Source organism: Eulemur rufifrons, chromosome 7, assembly GCF_041146395.1.
Source record: "Eulemur rufifrons isolate Redbay chromosome 7, OSU_ERuf_1, whole genome shotgun sequence".
Classification (NCBI taxonomy): Eukaryota; Metazoa; Chordata; class Mammalia; order Primates; family Lemuridae; genus Eulemur; species Eulemur rufifrons.
The window spans coordinates 190,395,664-190,412,095 of record NC_090989.1 but is presented as its reverse complement, the minus strand read 5'-3'; the positions used below and the strand labels follow the sequence as shown (position 1 = coordinate 190,412,095).

Sequence of the window (16,432 nt, the reverse complement as noted above, 5' to 3'; positions counted from 1 at the left end):
GTGATTTCTTCAGAGTAGATTTCCAAACTATAATTCATGGTTCAGAAGATAAGAGTTATTTTTAAGTTTTAGATATATAGCCAAATTGTTTAAATAAAAATTTCAGCTGTTAAAAAGACTCAGCTATAAATACTATACACAGTACTAGTAGGAATTGGTTAAGTGAAGATATACCTCTTAAAAAAAGCAAGCTTATCTCTAGGCTTGAAGGAAATTGCTACAGTTTGAGTAGGGACAAGGGACCTCTGTGGCCGTTCTGCAGCAAAGAAGGCAGTTTGGTATTGTAGTGCTGCCTTTGGGGTCTAACAGACTTGGAATCAGATCCCAGAGCAGGTATTTATAGGCTTGAAGCCTCTACGCCTTTATTTGCTCATCTTTAAAATGGACCCAGCAATGCCTATCTTGTTAGGGTTGTTGTAAGTATTTGTATTTAGGAACTATCAACATAATCACATAGGATTTTTGAGTTAGACACTATCAGATTATCAGGTCTAAGAGAACAACAAGAATTTATTTATTGAATGGAATGAGGTAGATAGGGCCTTTCTGTTTCAAGAGTTATTTCCCAATTTTACAACTTTAATCAAGACAATGTGGTTCTGGCTTAAGGGTAGATATATAGATTAATGGGACAGAATTGAGGGTCTGAAAATAAAACAATTTATGGGCAATTGATTTCTGACAAGGATATAAAGACAACTCAATGAGGAAGAACAGTCTTTTCAACAAATAGTGCTGGGACAACCGAATATCCACATGCAAAAGAATGAAGTTGGACCTCATACCGTATATGAAAATAGATCAAAAACTTATATGTAAGAGCTAAAACTTTGATAGCTGGCCACAGTGTCTCGCACCTGAGAGTCCAGCTACTCAGGAGGCTGAGGCAGGAGGATTGTGTGAGCCCAGGAGTTTGAGTTCAGCCTGAGCAACATAGTGAGATCCCATCTCTGAAAATAAAAATTTTAAAAATAAAAGAAACTCTCTTGGGGCAAAACTTCACAACCATAGATTTGACAGTGGAATCCTACATATAGCATCACACAAGCAACAGAAGAGGAAATAAATTGGGCTTTATCAAAATAAAAAACTTCTGTGCATTGTAGAACACTATAAAGAAAGTGAAAAGACAACCTACAGAATGGGAGAAAATATTTGCCTATCATATATCTGAGAAGATGTTAAATGGATGGATGGATGGAAAATACACATTGGCGAGGACATGGAGAAATTGGAACCCTAGTACATTGTTGGTAGGCATGGTACAGCCACTACAGAAAGAAAAAAATGAAGTATTGATATGTGCTACAACATGGATGTACTTTGAAAACATACATTAAGTGAAAGAAGTCAGACACAAAAGCCTACGTATTGTATGATTCCATTTATATGACATACCCAGCATGGGCAAATCCAGAGACTCAAAGCAGATTAGTGGTTGCCTAGGGCTGGGAGTTTGAGGAAAAATGGAGAATGACTGCCAATGGGTAGAGGTTTCTTTTTGGAGTGATGAAATTGTTCTAAAATTGATTGTGGGTGATGGTTGCATAACTGTGAATATACCCCAAACCATTGAATAGTAGACTTTAAATGGGTCGATTATATGGTCATGTGGATTTACATCTCAATAAAGTTATTATATTAAAACAAAGAATGGCGATACAGGAGTCAGGATGGATATTGGAGGTTTGAGGATGGTGAAGATATGAAATAGTTATCTAGGAGGATAGAAGAATGAACTGACTAGGAAAATGTTAGATTGGTAGGCAGATCTTAGGGACTACTTGAGATTGTGATCTTAAGTAAAAAGTGAGTCCAGTCAGCACTATTACATATGTTTTTTTCCTGCCACATTCGGCAGGTAGGGGCACATAATAGGTAGAGGGTTGGATTCAACCAAAGTTGGATTTTGCCAGAGGATACAATAGAAAGATTTTGAGGGAGTATTTAAGGAGATTGTTAATATGATAACTGTGTGATCTAAGCTAAGAAGGAACGTGAGGACATGACAGGGTTATAGATAGTGGAAAGGTGATAGTCTAGGATTAGACGTCCAGTGAGGCTGAAAGATGATTGGAGTAAGAACATTAGAGGCAGTGAGTTGGAAAAGATAAGTGGTGGTGATCAGAGAATGGACATCTGAAATTGAGATCCGGGAAATGGCATGGTTATTGATGATAGGCTCAACCAGCGTTCCTCATCAGAACCACAGAATTTAGTAAATGAATTCACTGTTTTCATAATTCTCCCAAGGATGCTATATAGCTGGGTATACCATTCTAGATGCAGAGGACAGAAGTTGATTTATAACATACAATGGGTGCCTTGGGACTGTAGTCCCCAACCTTTCTGGCACCAGGGACTAGTTTCAGGGAGGATGATTTTTTCCACGGACCGGCAAGTGGGGAGGTGGAGCTCAGGCAGTGACGTAAGCGATGGGGAGCAGCTGTTAATATGGATGAAGCTTCACTAGCCAGGTTCCTAAGTTTCATGGAAGACAGTTTTTCCATGGACCGGGTGAGGGGCAGGTAGAGCTCTGGTGGTGTTGCACAGCCTGGTTCCTAACAGGCCATGGATGGTACCAGGCCGCTGCCTGGGGGTTGGAGACCACAACCGTTAGAGCATTAGGCTTGCTTCTCTCTTAGAACCTGACTTGAAAAGGCTAAGATGGTATGATCCATGGGAATAGATAACCAAGAGGTCAAGGAACTGAGGGGCCAGAGTATTGGATAGATCATGCCTTGGGTTGAACCTACAAAAGCTGCAATTTCATATAGTTCAATCTAATGTGTAGATATTAATGTCACCAAGAATGATGGCAAGAGTGATGAGGAGAAAGACATTAAGTGGTATATTAAAATTTTCAGTGAATGGCCAGGAAGTGGTAGGATAGGGAGTGACCAGGAGGATAGTAGATTATTACTTCAGTATGAAGTGGGGATGGTGGGTGAGTAACACAATGTTTTGTGCTTCAGACTAATTTTTCTAATAGTCTGGAAGCAGTCATGTGAGGAGGATACTTATCCCACCTCCAGGTATGGTAGTACTCTGTTGTATGGAAGAAGAAACATCCGATACTTGAGAAGGAACAAGAAGAGGCAGTATCCTCAGGACAGCTTTCTTTCAGTTAGAGGAAGGAGTTGGAGGAAACTTCTACAGAGGAGGTTGAGAACGTTGGGGATTTTGCTGATCACTGATGTGATTCCAGAGGGCAGACTTACTTTGAGGGTAGAAGTGGGAGATTGAGTTGTATTAGAAAAGTCTCCCCAGTGACAGATTAGAGTCATGTGGGGATGAGAATTCAGGTGGTCAGGGATGCCAGAGGAGGCTTGGATTTGCTGTAGTGCCCAAGGTAGAGTTAAGGCATGGTAGGAATCCTGGTTATCTCTTAAAGGAACAGCACCATCCCATAGGACTTTCTTTTCTTCCTTCTTCCTTCTCCCTCTTCTCTCCTCTTGCCTCGTCCCTCCTCCCTCCTCCCTTTTCCTTCCTCCTATTATTGTTACCTTTACCCCATGGGATGTAGATAGGACTTTCTGCAATGATAGAAATATTCTGTATCTGTGATGTCAAATATGGTGATCATATGTGGCTATTGAGCATCTGAAATGTGGCTCATGGGACTGAGGAATTCAGTTTTAAATTATATTTAATTCTAATTAAGATTTAAATTTAAGTAGCCACATGTCTCAGAGGGTGGTAGATAATTAGTTCTGATGATAACCTTTGTATTGAGACTAGTTTCTCAGGCCATTTGTTACAGGAAAGCAGATATACAGGTTGAGCTCACCTTCCTTTCTTCCCCTTATATTCCACTGAGGAAGTGCTAGGCTGGAGGAGCGGTGTGGTCTTGGCAGGAATACACACAACTGTGTAGGTTCCTATTATTTTCTGCTGAGGTGATTTTGAGGTTGACAGAGACAAACTGAGAAGACTTAACCACTGTCATTCTGTCAAATCTTTCCTTTGTATATAGAATTTCCACTCTCCTCAAGGAGCTATTGTCTCCACTGTTTACAGTACTAGGCCATATGTTTTTATTTTTTGATTGTCATCTTTGAATTTTGGAAACAAATGTGCTGATGTTTATACAAAGGGCTGTCCGGAAAGTATCCAGCCATTGTGAATATAACGAAAATGGGTACGTGGCTGGTTACTTTCCGGACAGCTCTTGTATACTATTGATAATTGTTCTGTAATGCTTAGGCTATTTATTTGTACATTTTGTTTGTACAAATTAGTTTGGAAACCACTTAAGAGTAAGACCTAATCCAGATTGTAGGCTGGCTGGTGGGCGGTGGTTCTAAGGATAGGCTTAATTAAGTCTCTGGATAAGGTAAAGAAATACATCTGGAAGGATGTTAGTGAGAATTATATAAACAAGTAATAACAACTAGTGTTTGTTGAGTGCTTTCTGTGAGTTGGATGCTTTTACAACTTTATTTGGGCTATCTGATAAGATCCTCTCCAAAACCCATCAGAGTAGATGCTAATATCTTACTTAACAGGTAAGAAAGCTGATACTCAGAGAGGTTTTGGAACTTGCCTAAGGCCACACAGCTAATAGAGGCTCATCTTGGACACCATTCTGTCCAACTCTAAAGCTAGTGCCCTTTACTGCTAGATAATACTGCTTCTTTGGTTTTTAACAGTGCCAAGCCATAGTCCTAAGTGCAGCTCCTTAGGGCATTTCCCATACAATGGACTATAACCAGCTGAGTTAATGGTCCTGTTTACAGTTGTTTCTCTCAGTTTTCAGTGATATGTATCCTCATCTACTTTGCCCTGGTAGTTGTGCTCAGACTCCATTGTTCCCTCTTGAAATCTGTGTCCTCTTGTCACCAGCAGCTAGGTTTTTGGATACAAATTTCACACTGAATTCTCTACCTGCTGCTAGTTAAAATGGCTTTCTCGACCCTTGTAACCGAGGGTAGGAGCTTCCTTTAGAGCAACTTACTCTTTTCTGCTCCTTTGTATGGGCAGTAGGTTTCAAAGGAAAAACATAGCTGCAAGCCCTAGTCCATTCTGCTCTGATCATAACATTTAATAACAGAATTACCGTATAGTTCCTAACCATCTGCCAAGTCTCTCCCCTTAAATTCTCTTCTACCTGCACACTCACTTAGGGCTTACCACTTTTTCTTTTTCTATTCATTAGCCTCTTATTTCCCAGGAAAGGCAGCCTGCTCTTGTAAAAGAACATATGCTTCTTTAAAGTCAGATTTGTATTACATTCCTTTTGCCTTTTTTTTTTTTAGCTTTATGACCTTGATTAGGTTATTTAATATTCCATTATCGACTGGGCGCAGTGGCTCACTCCTGTAATCCTAGCACTCTGGGAGGCCAAGGCGGGAGGATTGCTCAAGGTCAGGAGTTCAAGACCAGCCTGAGCAAGAGCGAGACCCCGTCTCTACTAAAAAAATAAAAAGAAATTAACCGGACAACTAAAAATATATATAGAAAAAATTAGCTAGGCGTGGTGGCACATGCTTGTAGTCCCAGCTACTCGAAGGCTGAGGCAGTAGGATTGCTTGAGCCCAGGAGTTTGAGGTTGCTGTGAGCTAGGCTGACGCCACGGCACTCTAGCCCGGGCAACAGAGCGAGACTCTGTCTCAAAAAAAAAAAAAAAAAATTCCATTATCTATAAAATAGAAATAGTGATATATGGCTTACAGGGTTGTTGTAAAGATTTAGAAATTATATTTATAAAGTCCTTGGCACAAAGTAGGTTCTCTTAAGCGCTCTTTTTTTCCTTAGAATCTTATTGATATAATTTAATTTGGGAAATATTTATTTAGTAGCATCTAATCTATGCTAGACTCTGCTGAGGATGCTAAAGATATAAAAAAATAAATAAATAAAACCCACAGTCTCTAAATTCAGAAAGTGGAATGGTGTACAAGGAAGACTGACATATAAATGAATAAGAACAGAAATGTGCTCAGTGCAGTAGATGTATATGTAAAGTGCTAGAAGCAATTAATTCTTTTTCCAGCCCTGTCTGTGGAGTGGTTTACAAGTCTTTCTTTCTTTTTCTCCCTCTATTCCCTTTCCTTTCCTTTTCTGTCTTGTCCTCCTCCCCCTCTTCCCCTTCTCCCCCCTTCCTTCCTCCCTTCCTCCCTCCCTCCCTCCTTTCCTGTCCTCTCCTCCTCCTCCTCCTCCTCCCCCTCCTCCCTTTCCTCCCCCCCTCCTCCCCTTCCTCCCTTTCTCCTCCCCTTCTCCTTCCTTCCTTCCTTCCTTCCTTGGGAGGGAAGGGAGAGAAAGAGAAGGAAGGAATAAAGCTCCAAGTATTTCTTTTGGAAAAATACTTGGTAGTCAAGATGGGGGACAAATAGTAAGAGAAAGGTAAAAAACAAACAAAAAACCCAACCCTTAACGGAGTCTGTAATCTTTGAGGTGCCAACCTTTTAAGAATTGATTTTAGCAAGTCACTTGGTAAAATTTCTCATGAAGACTGTACGTAAGATGGAGAAGTGTGGGCTGGCTGATAGAACAGGAGGTGGATTTGAAGCTGGTTCTACAATGTGTCCTGGAGGTTTTTTTCCTGTAGTGCTTTAATTGTACTTATAAAATCTCTGCGTTGAAAGGAACCTTACAAATAGATCATTTACTCTAACCTGTGCCTAAGACTCTATAATCTGATCTTTTTCCCCCTTCTAATTTTTAATTCTACATTACAGAAGAGTATCCCTCGAAAAATATGCCTCCTTCCTCTTCCAGTCCCCAGGTTTCCCTCATCCTCCCCAAAGGCAAACACTGTTATTAGTTGCTTGTGTGTATGATCTTGTTTTATTATGCATATCTCTTTATACTTTGTGTTATTTATAGTTATTTGAGTGCATGTGCTGTCTCCATTAGTAAACTATAAGCTCCTTAAGAGCAAAGACCCTGCCTCATAATTTCCTGTATCTGTCAAAATTACTTGTACATTGAAGATTCCCAATAAATGTTTGCTTGATTAATTATTTAAAGGAAAGTTGGAGCAGGGAGTAAACAGGCTTCTCTGGTAACATGTTTTCTGTCCTTGGCCACATCCTTTTTTATTTTTTTATTTTCTTTTTATTTTGGGGGGCACACAGAAATCCCACTTGGCCACATCCTTTACAACCGTTTTTCTAGTGACTTGGATGAAGATATAGAAAGCATGCTTGTCATATATGCAGATGACACAAAGCTGGAAAAGAGCTAATAACATCAGATGACAAGAGTCAAGACTGGATGATCTCAACAGATAGGAATGTTCAGCTGGAAAGAACAGGGACAAATATGAAGTCCTATGTTTAAGGAGAGAAAAATACTCAACGATTTAGTTATCCAAGTACAGAATTAAGAGACCTGTCTTGATAACATTTTATTTGAAGATGATTTGGGAGGGTAGGGGTTGGATCTTAATTGCTTTTAAGCTCAGTTTAAGTCAATAGTATACCAGGATTGTCAATAAAGCAGATGTAGCCTTGACTGAATTAGCAGACCGCCAGTTCACATGAGATAGCTCATAGTTCTTCTGGTCTCTTTACTGGTTAGACTGCTTGTTGAGTGTTGGGTTCAGTTTGGAGTGCCACACATGTTAAGGAAAACTGACAAATTGGAGAGTGTCTAGATGAGGCTAACTAGGAAGATAAACGTAGATATAGGAATCAGATCTAGGTTCTGCCCTTACGAGTTGTGATAGCTTGGTGGAAGTCAATCCCCCTTGGTTCGTCTCCACACCATTAAAATAGGGGGAAAGTCATAATATTAGTGTGGAGGATATCATAAGGATTAGAGTTTACCTAGGTACTTAAAAGGTTCTGCAATCTGAGTCTTAATAGGATTGGCTTGGTGACAGGGTATAGTCCCTCCTTCGAAGAAGGTTACATGTTAGTAGGGCAGACAAGTGAGTATATGCAAGATTATAATGCAGCTTGTTAAGGGTTCAAAGAGCTGACTTGTGGAAATTTGGGTAAATTTATTCATATGGCCCCCAGGAGATGCAGATTGAGCTAGATTACTGTGTAGAAATAAAATGGGTTTCCCTACAAGGACTTGAATTTCCCTCAGTGAAAGGATATAGTCAAGTTGAGACCATATGGTTACTTGCCAGGGATGTTTATAGAAGGCATTTTTGTATGAGTAGGAGGTTGGACTAGATGGGCAGGCAAACTGTGGCCAGCCACGGGCCAAATCTAGCCAGATACCTATTGTTGTAAATAAAGTTTTATTGGAACATCACACCCATTTATGTATTGTCTACCATCCAAGTACTAACCAGACCCAACCATGCTTAGCTTCTGAGATCAGATGAGATCGGGCGCACTCAGAGTGGTATGGCCATAGACCCGTTTATGTATTGTCTATGGTTGCTTTCCTACTACAATGCAGAGTTGAGTAGTTGGGACAGAGACTGTATATAGCCTGTTGAGCCTGAAATATTTACCGTCTGGCCCCACAGAAAAAGTTTGCTGACCCCTGGACTAGATAAATGCTTTACAACCTAAGTTATTTTGTGAACTGGTAACCTTTCTAAATTCTCTTTTGTGGAGATTTCAGGTATTAAGCAGAAGGAAGGCAGAGTTTGAAGTAAAATGGCCATAGTTTCTCTTGTTATTGCAAAGAATGAAGACTGGGAAATACTTCATTAAATAACCTCCAGGGTCCTTTAAGAGATTACTTTGGTTGTATTAACAAGATGTCTTTTGGTGTGAGAGTATTTGGACATAGGTTAAAGTCATCTGTACCCACTAGAATTGGAGGTGGTCCTAGTGTAGTGGAAAAGACTGGCTGCAGTGTCCTTACTTGTAAATGGAATACTTTGCAGAGTTTTGTAAAGATTGGAGTTTATGTACTCAGACGTAACTATCTACTGTATTTCAGAGTAACTTACATGTCCTATCAGACAGAATATTGGTTGGGAAAGTATAAATCTCTCCCTTGAGTGCTGCAAGTTGGGGTAGTACACAGAAATCTTTCTTGGTTGGACTAAACTTTTAGTTCTCACGGCTTAGCAAATAGGGGAATATCTTGTGAATGGAAGTTTTGGTACAAATATTGCAGTTGTTCTCAGTACCAAAAAGGTTGAGACTGCCCAGAAAGTATACTTCTCCCAGTGGAGTAGGATTTTAAACTGCTTTTTCCTATACATTTTGTCATTTATATTCACAGTCTGTCTACTGCCAGCTAACAATGTATGTATATGTTTTTTTTTTTTTATTTTTGTTGTTGTTGGAAGTATTGACTCGGAGACAAAAAGAGGCCAAGAGCAAGAGCAACAGTGGGACAGCTGCTCAGACTTCCCTAGACATTGACAAGTAAGTAGGTATGCTGTGTACACAGGACTCTTACTTAACATATTACCATTCCTTGGATTAAATAAAGAGACTGGTTCCCATCTAACCTTGTGTTTCTTTGGCCTGCCAGTCACTTCATTGCTTGGATGCCTGAATTTTTACTCTCAGTTTCTGTCAGTGTAGGTAGCCTTTGTATCCCTTTTCAATACACTAAAAACAATCCTGCCACCCATTCCATTTCCATGTTGTTCTTAGGTTCCTGGTTTTTTAAATTTGTGTATTGCTGTTTGGTGCTTTTGGGAAGCAGTGAACATTTTGCTGTATAAATAGTATAGAAGTTCAGTTACAAAAGTTCTGGCAGTGTAGAAGACTTTCTAGGGTTGTGGGTTGCAGCTTGACTAAGAAAGCTCATTCTAAAGAAGGAGTCAGGTGTAGGTGCTACCTCCTAAAAGTAAAGACATTGACAACAGTGCATTAGAGCAGTTAGTCACTAGGCAGAAACTTTTATCTTTGGAACACAGGTCTTAGTCCCTAAATTTCAGGGCTGCCTTCTCTAATCTGGTTGAACAGAGCTGATGACTTCTTCCTTTGGAATCCTACTGTAGTGTAGACATTTCTCTACGACTGTATTCCTTAACCTTGTATTTCAATACTTGTTTTTTTTTTTTTTTTAACATTTCTGTGTCCCTGGCTAGGCTGTGAGTTATTTGAAGACAAATACTTGCCTTTATTCATGTTTATATTCCCAGCATCTAATAAAATGTGTCTGAGACAGCAATAACAATAATAACTATTTGATCAGCACCTAATATGTGCCAGTTATTGTGCTAGGTGTTTTATTTATTTTATACTTCTCACAATAATTGGTAAGGCAGTTATTCATTCTTTCTTTTTTTTAAGAAACTGAAGAGAAATGATACCTAATTGGTTAAAATCATGTAGCCAGAAGTGACACAGTCTACCTGACTCTAAAACTCCTACGTCTTCTTCAATGCCACTGTCTCTCATGTAGTAGGGAATTAATAAATACTTGTGCATTAGTATAGTTTTTCTCATAAGACAGGGTTTGGCTTGCATTCTTCCAGATAATTAAATACTTGAGAGACTTATTTCTTCTATTTTAAAGCTCTCCAGAAAAATTCTTCCTTAGAACTAATGCAAGTGTCTCTTGCTACAGTTACTGAATAATAATGGCCAGAAAGAGAAATTTAGGAAAGTTTTTTTTTTTTTTTTTGGAGACAGAGTCTCGCTCTGTTGCCCGGGCTAGAGTGAGTGCCGTGGCGTCAGCCTAGCTCACAGCAACCTCAAACTCCTGGGCTCAAGTGATCCTACTGCCTCAGCCTCCCGAGTAGCTGGGACTATAGGCATGCGCCACCATGCCGGCTAATTTTTTCTATACATATTTTTAGTTGTCCATATAATTTCTTTCTATTTTTAGTAGAGACGGGGGTCTCGCTCTTGCTCAGGCTGGTCTTGAACTCCTGACCTCGAGCAATCCTCCCGCCGATTACAGGCATGAGCCATCGCACCCGGCCTTTGGAAAGTTTTCTTTAGCTTCTTAAAACTTAAGATGATCTTATGAATCAGGCAGATCTAGGTTCTGACAGTTACTAGCTATAGGCCCCTAGAGAGAATAGTTCCTTCCTAATGGGGCTGAAGAATTAATTGAGAAGTTGTGTTTAAAGGGCCTTGCATAGGTTCTCACCACAAAGAAAATATTTAATAAATGTTCATTTTCTTCCTTTTTACCCAACAATTCCATTTTCACTTATACCAAATAAACCTTACCTCAAGGACATACTTTCCTCTCTTTCCCCAAACTCTACTGTTAAAAAAGATAAAAATAACTACGTATATAAAATTATGCAAAAGCCTCTGGCAGAACCACATGGTTTTAGTAACTTCCTAGTTGACGTTTGCAGGTTGTGGAATTGCGGAAGTCAGCATATAGACAGACTTGATTTACTAATCAGACAAGTTCATCCACCTTGATAAAAATGTCATCTTGATTTAATGCTCTTGGTGTTCCCTTTTCTGTTGAAGTTTTAACTTCTCTTTGAAAAAACTATTGTACTTAATTTCAGAAGAGTTTGACAGAGCATTTTATGACTGAGGAACAATCAGCATTGTCTGAGATAGTTCGAAGAGCTGATTTCATTACCATCCCATTGCTGCAACAGCAGGGTACAGAGAAACAGCCAGGGAAAACTGCTAATCACTCAGTCCTTTTGATTGGCATCGGGTTAGTTTTATTGGTGATCCTGCTGAGTGAATCTGCATTGGTTGACATGTCTCCTTTGCAGAATGACTTTGAGACATAAAAACAGAATTTGAGACATATCTAGGAGCTCAGAGGCAAAAGTGTATCTTAAAACTGCTTTTTCTCCCTTTTTTCTGATTGGCTAGGAATGAGAAGTGTTATCTCTGTAAATCCATGATCCCACTGAGAGAGTATCAGTGTCATGTGGACTCCTGTCTCCATCTTGCAACGGGTGACCAAGGAGATGGGCCTGAAGGGAGTAGTAGAGCATGCTCAACTGTGGAGGGGAAGTGGCAACAGAGGCTGAGGAACCCAAAGGTATGTGTGGAATGTTGTGGGAAAGGCTACCTAACCCTCCTGATTCTCAGTTGTAAGAGGCCACAGTTCTCTTCTGGGCTGTTTCCTCTCTATTCTCTCCCTTCTTCCTTCCTGTTTATCTTAAACAAGATTTGTGTTTTTAAAAAATTAATTTTTCTTTTAATTTAAAAAGTAATACCTTGTTCATTGTAGAAAATATGGAAAGTTCAAAGAAGAGGTATGAAGAATCCGGGGAAATCATGGCCCATAATTTAGCTACTCAAAGCTAACAACTTTTAATGTTTTGGCCTATTTTCTTCCAATCTTATTTCCTATGAATTTTTAATGTAATTGACGCCCCCCCCAATATGTGTACGCACACACACACAATACATACTTTGTATAGTACTATGTTAAATTCTATATTACGTATAGTACTGTGCTACACATATAGTTTCCTTTCTTGGATTTATAAAAACTTAAGGTGGGTCAGGCTCAATGTCTTACACCTGTAATCCTAGCACTTTGGGAGGCCAAGGCAGGAGAATCTCTTGAGGCCAGGAGTTCAAGATCTGCCTGGGCAACATAGTAAGACTCTGTATGTACAAAAATAAAAATAAAAATTAGCTGGGCGTAGTGACACGTGCCTGTAGTCCTTGCTACTTGGGAAGCTGAGGTGGGAGGATTGCTTGAGCCCGAGGAGTTCAAGGTTACAGTGAACTGTGATCATGCCACTGCTTTTCAGCCTGGGTGACAGAGCAAGACCCTGTCTCTGAAGAAAAGAAAAAAAAATTAAGGTATAGCATAAACCATCCTCATATTATTGGACATTTAAGTTCTTTCTGATTCTTTTGTATTTTATTATAAGACTGTGTTAAAAACAATTAGTCTTTGTACCACTGATTATTTCCTTAAAATAGATTTCTTGAAGTGGAGCTATTAAGGCAATGTATATAAACATTTTAAAGTCTCTTGAAACATACTGCCAAATAGCTTTCCAGAAAGGATATCCAATTCATATCTGAATGCCAGGAAATATCAACTTTCTGGAACTTCTTGTGTGCCCAGCTTTAGAAAGCTACAGGGCTTGGGCCCTGGTCACTGGGAAGATGGATGTACTTTCTGGGCCTTTTGATTAGAGATCAGGAAGAGCAAGTCTTGGCCTAGAGATCAAAGATAAAGCAGCAGCTGCATAGTCTAGGATTACTAACATGGTCTAGGATTACTTAGTGTGTGTCACTGCACATACTAAGATGGGGAAGCCAAAATCTGTCACGGCAGAAGAAAGAAATCTATGAATGAGGTGATTTTGAAGGGGTGATTTAGAGTTCTGGTTTACAGGTAAGTGCTTGTTTATACCATACAGCCAGTTTATTCCTCTGGCATCACTACCTGTAGAAGCTATCTTAAAACTTTTTATTTTAAATCCATATAGTATCCTGGCATAGAGTTGTATTCTCTTCATTACAATTTGGTTTTTTACTTGTGTACCCTCATTTATTAAGAAGCAAAAGACTTCCCTAGAGCTGTATCCCCACACCTCTTCTCTTCTAGAAACAGGTGTGATCTGGGCTAAGGAAGTTGTATTTAAGACTCTGTGCCACAAAGTAACCCCTTCATCAATTTTTCTCTGTTACAGGAAAAAAGCCACAGTGGAGGCCGACTCCTCAGTCTTTTGGAACATTCTGAGCACAAGACTGCAGGTGAGGACCCCAGGACAGTTTTCAGGGCTTTTGCCTAAGGCCTTCCTGTAGAGATAGCCATTGCCAACCCCCTGACTATTTGTTGGGGTTATATGGGTTCACATTTGACCCAGTCAACCCAATCTAAGTCATTGCTCTCTAAGGACAATGAGGAGGTACCTTGTCTTATTCATCATGTGTTTCATTTCAGGCTTTATAAAGCCTGGGATTAGGACTGCCTATTGAACTGGAAAAAAACATTTCTAAACCACGGGGGAATGACACGAGCTACAAGTATACCTTCTAAAGGAACAGGCAGGGAAGACTAGACATGCAGACATTACTGCCTTCTCCTCCTAATGCTTTGTGCATCATTCATCTGTTACCTTTAGCTTAGCATCTTAACCTATACTTGTAAGGGATTATAGGAAGCAATTCTGTCTCTTTATGCCCAGTATTTAGGGGGCAGTAGAGTGGATTGGATTGGGCAAGAGCATTCCATAGAGTTAGTAATACCAACTTCATAGATTGTAAGGATTATATCTAGTACAACTCCAAACATATTCCCTTGGCATAAATAGGCTCTTGATAATGTTAGCTGCTAATATTACAATTGTTATTAATTGCTATTGTTAAAATTTACCACATGCAGATGGAAGAGGAACCTTTGCTTAAGTCTGGTGAGATTTGCTTATTGAGTAGTTCTAATAGTTCATTCTCACCAAGCAAATCTGTTGTGCCTTCTGATGACTATAAAAAGACAGCCTCTCCCAACCTCACATCCTGCTGCCTCGAGGTTACCAGGTTGTGAATCTCTGAAGGTCATGAATCTCTACCTTGGCAACTCCTTGTTCCTCAAGTCCAGATTTGAAATAAATTTATTCAGAGGTTGTTCATTCAAAAGTGTTCATCTTGGTATCTCTGCAGCTGAGCCTATGGAATGCTAATGCTCACTCCATTGGTCTGAGAGATTGGGGATCTGAGCTACTTGGATAGGCCTAATGAGAAGCAGTGCCTACAACTCAGGAAGCATAAGATCAGTGAGAAGTGGCATGATTACTGTTACTACCAACAGTATCACTTTTTCTCTCGTATCACAGATGCAGAGATAAAGACCAAGTCCTCAGAAACAGGAGCCTTCAGGTGAATTGGGGTATATACACTGAAGTGTGGCTGTCAGCAGTTCTGAAAAGTACAGGCCTGGTCCTGTATTCTGTGTGTAGTGTGATATCCAAACTGTTGCGGCAGAAATCACTCTGGAACTATTACGACCTTTCTCTCTGTATAACTCTGATCCTCATTTATGTAAGCTAAGAATTGGATAGATAGCTCAATTCACTCATTGTGTTAAAACAAACAGAGCAAAAGCTATGTCTTACTACCCCACCTCTCTATCCTCATCCAGTTCTGGTTTTCTTTTCTTTTTTTTTTTTTTTTTTTAACATGCCAATAATACAAATTTTATTTTAAAAACCAAATTAATGACTAAGTAAGTTCTTCAGCAAAAAGAGGATGGTGAAAACATCCTAACAGGTCAGGTTCTTCCTGTCCTTCCCTCAATAGATATATGTACTAAAATGTTAGAATTTAAACAAGCTCATGATATAATGGTCATGATAGAGTTATTTTTTTTGTAATATCAAGTTTTTTTTTTTAATTTCAGGGTATCATGAGGGTACAAACATTTTGGTTACATTTTATGTCTTTGCCTTACCCAAGTGAGGATTAGAGGCTTGCCCTTCCCCTCTACAATGCTCACCACGTCTATTAGTTGTGAGTTTACCCCCACTCCCACCCCCTAATCCCTGGAGAATATTACTACCATGTGAGCACCATAGTGTTGATCAGTTAGTACCAATTTGACGGTGAGTACATGTGGAGCTTATTCCTCCGATCTTGTGATACCTCACTGCGGATAATGGGCTCAAGCTCTATCCAGGAAAATATAAGAGGTGCTAGGTCACTGTCGTTTCTTATAATTGAGTAATATTCCATTGTATATATATACCAGATTTTAATAATCCACTCACGAATCGACGGGCACTTGGGCTGTGTCCACATCCTTGCAATAGTGAATTGTGCTGCCCAGTCCTGGTTTTCTAACCTGGATTTCAAGCAGCTTGAGGATTTGGGTCTGAGTCCTCATTCTCTCAATGCCTAACTTGTGTGACTTTAAGTGTATGATTTATCCAGTTGTCCTCATCTTTGAAAACGGAGCAATGGTACTTATCTGATTGGACTATTACAAAGATTATCTGTACCATTATGTTAATAATATGTGTAAAAGCTCCTGGTACAGTGCATGGCATGTACTTGATGCTTAGTAGGTGTGTATTGAATCTGAAATTTTGTCTTCTCACTAGGGCGCCCTCACCAGGGGTGGAAGAGGCAGGCTGCAGCAGAGAGATGCAGAGTTCCCTCACACATCTCGACTTAAATGAGTCTCCTATCAAGTCTTTTGTTTCCATTTCAGAAGCCACAGATTGCTTAGTGGACTTTAAAAAGCAACTTACTGTCCGGCCAGGTAGCCGGACACGGACCAAAGCTGGCAGAGGAAGAAGGAGAAAATCCTGAATTTCTAGGGTCCTAAAGTTGACAAAACCATTAGCAATAGGGGTGGGCCATGTTCATTAAGCCATAGTGGCCTCCAGTTCATTGTTGAGCAAGTTTCAGCCCTACAGTTTTCACCACCAGCACCCACTCAACGTCCTGGTTTTTATGTTTTCTATGATCTATACAGACAACTGTTTATAGTATTCTGTTTTATAACAGTCCATTTGAATTTACTTACAGTTAAAATTTAAATATATTTATCTATGTTTATATGAAATCATATTTCAGTAGATGGAGATTTTTATTTTATTTTTTCCTGTGTTGCAGGGTCTGGGGTGGGAATATTTAAATTGTAGACATAGCTTATCTGACTC

At 39.6% G+C, this 16,432-nt stretch overlaps 1 protein-coding gene across 1 annotated transcript in view; it reads left to right on the top strand.

The window, feature by feature from the left end:
• Positions 1 to 16,363, top strand: part of UIMC1 (ubiquitin interaction motif containing 1) — a 109,236-nt gene extending 92,873 nt beyond the window's left edge. Inside the window, exons 11-15 of the mRNA XM_069476161.1 lie at positions 9,209 to 9,287; positions 11,673 to 11,844; positions 13,463 to 13,526; positions 14,606 to 14,648; positions 15,869 to 16,363. Coding sequence (XP_069332262.1) covers positions 9,209 to 9,287; positions 11,673 to 11,844; positions 13,463 to 13,526; positions 14,606 to 14,648; positions 15,869 to 16,079 — 569 coding nt within the window. The 3' untranslated portion in view covers positions 16,080 to 16,363. The remainder of the gene's footprint in view (positions 1 to 9,208; positions 9,288 to 11,672; positions 11,845 to 13,462; positions 13,527 to 14,605; positions 14,649 to 15,868) is intronic.
• The last annotated feature ends 69 nt before the right edge of the window (positions 16,364 to 16,432 follow it).